This window comes from Arvicola amphibius, chromosome 7 (genome assembly GCF_903992535.2).
Source record: "Arvicola amphibius chromosome 7, mArvAmp1.2, whole genome shotgun sequence".
In the NCBI taxonomy this organism is placed as follows: domain Eukaryota; kingdom Metazoa; phylum Chordata; class Mammalia; order Rodentia; family Cricetidae; genus Arvicola; species Arvicola amphibius.
In genome coordinates this window covers 64,651,694-64,655,122 of record NC_052053.1, presented here as the reverse complement: position 1 = coordinate 64,655,122, position 3,429 = coordinate 64,651,694, and the positions used below count along the sequence as shown (strand labels likewise).

Sequence of the window (3,429 nt, the reverse complement as noted above, 5' to 3'; positions counted from 1 at the left end):
TTCTCTTAGAATCCAGTGATAGATTCTTTTATAATACTGCATAATCAAAGTTTTCACATTTTATTATTTTATTAAAGAAAAAAACATTTCTTGAATGTGGTCACTGGTGAAGAGATTGTGAAGGTATGGTGTACACTAGTCATCCTAAATCAGCATCCCTTCATTCACAAATGAAATTTTGAAAAGTTGTTACAAAAAATTGAGTGACAAAACGATTCAGAATGTTTGTTTCTGTGAATGTCTTAAGGCTAATCTTCTCTGTCATCTCAGTCCTAGGGCAGCTTTCTGCTCCTCCAGGTTTTCTGACACATTCAGGATGTGGTTACAGCACTGTGTCTTGCACAGTAATAGACTGCAGAGTCTTCAGATGTCAGGCTGCTGAGCTCCATGTAGGCTGTGCTGGAGGATGTGTCTGCAGTCAGTTTGGCTTTGCCCTGGAATTTCTGTGCATAGCTAGTACCACCATTACTAGGATTAATATATCCAATATACTCCAAACCCTGTCCAGGACTTTGCTTCACCCAGCTAATATAGTAGCCAGTGAAGGTGTAGCCTGAAGCCTTGCAGGACAACTTCACTGAGGCCCCTGGTTTCCCCAGTTCAGGCCCTGACTGATGCAGCTGTACTTGGGAGTGGACACCTGTGAAGAAAAACACAGAGTAGATTTTCAGAGACATTGTCACCTCAGTCCCTGTCTTGTCTTTAGGTTTGGAATTAGAAATTTCCTACCTGTAGTTACTGACACAAGGAAGAGAATGATACAGCTCCATTCCATGGTGTGGGCCTTGTGTGCTCAGTGACTATGGAAAACACACTGATCATATGTTGTTGGGTGTGGACATTCCTGTATTTACCATATTAGACTCAGTCAATTTGCATATTCAAGAACAGGGGATTTTTTAAATAAGCACGTAGTCCAATTTGAGAAGGTGGTGGAGGACACTTGAGTCAAGCAACAAAATGGTGAAGTTCAAGTCCCAGTCTTGACTGAAGAAATACATCTCAAACCATTCCCTCAGCTCTGCAGATGCAATGGGTATAACAACAGGACCTAAGCTCTCAATATATTCTGGCCTGAGGCAGCTTCTCTACTTTGTGACTAGGTTGTCTGATTGATTTACAGAAGGAGGTTGTAATGACAGTAGTAACTGGAAATTTCAAAACTTGCTGAATTTTGAGAAATTACAGCTTAAGTTCAGATAAATATAGTTAATATTTCCCACATTAGAATGTTTCATACAAAAACTCACTGAAATGACCTAAAGAAACAAACCTCAGAAATATTTGCACATTGATGTTTAATGAAGCATGATCTGCCATATCTTATGAAAATAACCTTTGTGACTTTCAGCAGATGATTGCAGCAATAAAACCTCACTATATATGTGACACAACAGAACTAGGTCATCTGAAAGAATAAGGAACTTATATCACCTTTAGGAAAATCAATGTACCTGGAATTAATACAGACAACTGTATTAATTAAAATTATCTCTGAAATACAAATACTATATGAAACTCTAAGAAGTTTTTATATATTGAATATGTACACAGAACTATTTGTGCAAATATCTAACAACTTAAAAATGAAACTGTCTAGCAGAATATAGCAAAAACAGGAATATCAAGAAAATAAAGGGTAGGAGTTGTGGGGGAAATATGCACAGTGTAAAATGGACTAGTATAAAAATTCTAAACATATATAAAATTGTTATGTTCATTTTTCAAAATAATCATGTTTATTGCATAATATTTTCCTTCATGTATAAATTATATTGTAATCATGTCTATGCCCAACTATGTTCCTCTGACTTCGTTGGAACCTTCCAAAATGTCTCTATTTTATTTCATAATAGCAGAGTAAGTCCAAAATGTTCAATCAATATACAGATTGCTGTGTCATTCCTTAGTAAAGAAGGTGATGAAGGAGCCTCTAGAGACCTTCCAAAAAGTGATTATAATTTTCTTTTCAATCATCCAATACCAATAGACCCAAAGCTTAGAGTAGACCGACAAACAATCCCTGCCCATCATGTAATATTTCTTTAAATTTTAATTATTTTCTCATAATGTACATTCCAATCAAAGTTTCTTGTTACTCTTCTCTCTCCCCCATACTTCTGCTCTCCCCCAGATGCATCCTGCTCTATCTCCACCCAGAAAATTGTAGACATCCCAGGAACATTTTTAAAATCTGGCATAGCAAGCTACAAGACCAGGCAAGCACCATTTCATCAGCCTGGGTAAATTAACCCAGTAGAAAGAAAAGTGTACAATAAGTAGCGCAAAGAATCATACAGACCATGTTTCCAGTTTTAGTAATCCAAAAAGTATACCAAACTATTCCACCATAATAGGAATGCTGAGGACCTAAGGCAGCCCTACATGATCCCTGATTTCCACAAACCCCAAAGAATCCTCATTACTTGATTATGTGGAACATGATCTCATTGTGTAAGTGGGGTCTCTTGTTTTTATAATCATTTCTCCCACTCCTTAGTAGGCCTCCATGAATTCCACCTAATATTTCCCTCTGGGACTATGAATCTGTTCCCATCAGTTACTGGATGTAGTCTCCTTGGTCTCAGTGATGAAGATTATGCTAGGTTCCAGTCACAGAACACTGTCCAGGTAGGACAACCTAACTGTAATTATTATGGCTAGTTTGGTGTCTTAACACCTCCACTTTAGACCTTGCATTGTTACAGAAGGTATTCTATTCAGGAAAACTGGTACAATGGAAAATCTATGCACTCTATGAAGCTAATCTTATCAAAGATTTCTAGTAATAGGGGACACAGAGCCTGAACTGGCCATTTTTATTATGTTTTTAAAAAAATATTACATTCTGTTCAATGGTGAAAGCAAGGTGTACACATAAACCAAGATACCTATAGGAACCTTGGAAGACAGCTTATGAAATTCAATTCTCATTTCTACCAAGTAGATACAAAGCAATTCAAACAATATTGCCAAACTTGCATATAGTCATCTTTACTCACTCAGTTACTTCACAGACTCTCATGCTTTAATATTTACTTGCTTAATTTGTTGAGATCATGGGCTGGTAACTATAGCTGCTGAGAATTCATATGTATGGTAACTATGTCAGGCCCTGAAGATGGCATTTCATGGCTACCCACGCCATATTCTGGTTCTTAAATTTGATTCCATCATTTTGTGAAGGTCCCTGAGTTTTGGGTGCAAATTGGATACAGATGACTCATCTGAGGATGAGTACTCAGTCTTCCATTCTTAGCACTTTGACCAGGTATGAATGTTTAAATTAATTATTACCTACTGCACACAAATGTTCTTGTGATCATGGCTGAGAGCAGGACTAATCTATTGGTTGTAAAAATAAATATTTATATTGCAATCTGACAACATGACTGTTAGAAATGAAACTTGGGTAGTGTCTAGTAGGGT

At 37.0% G+C, this 3,429-nt stretch overlaps 1 gene segment (V, D, J or C); it reads right to left on the bottom strand.

The window, feature by feature from the left end:
* Nucleotides 1-311: 311 nt before the first annotated feature.
* Nucleotides 312-820, bottom strand: LOC119819802. The segment is given in 2 exon segments: nt 312-640; nt 730-820. Coding segments are annotated over 2 exon segments (375 nt in total).
* Between the last annotated feature and the right edge of the window lie 2,609 nt (nt 821-3,429).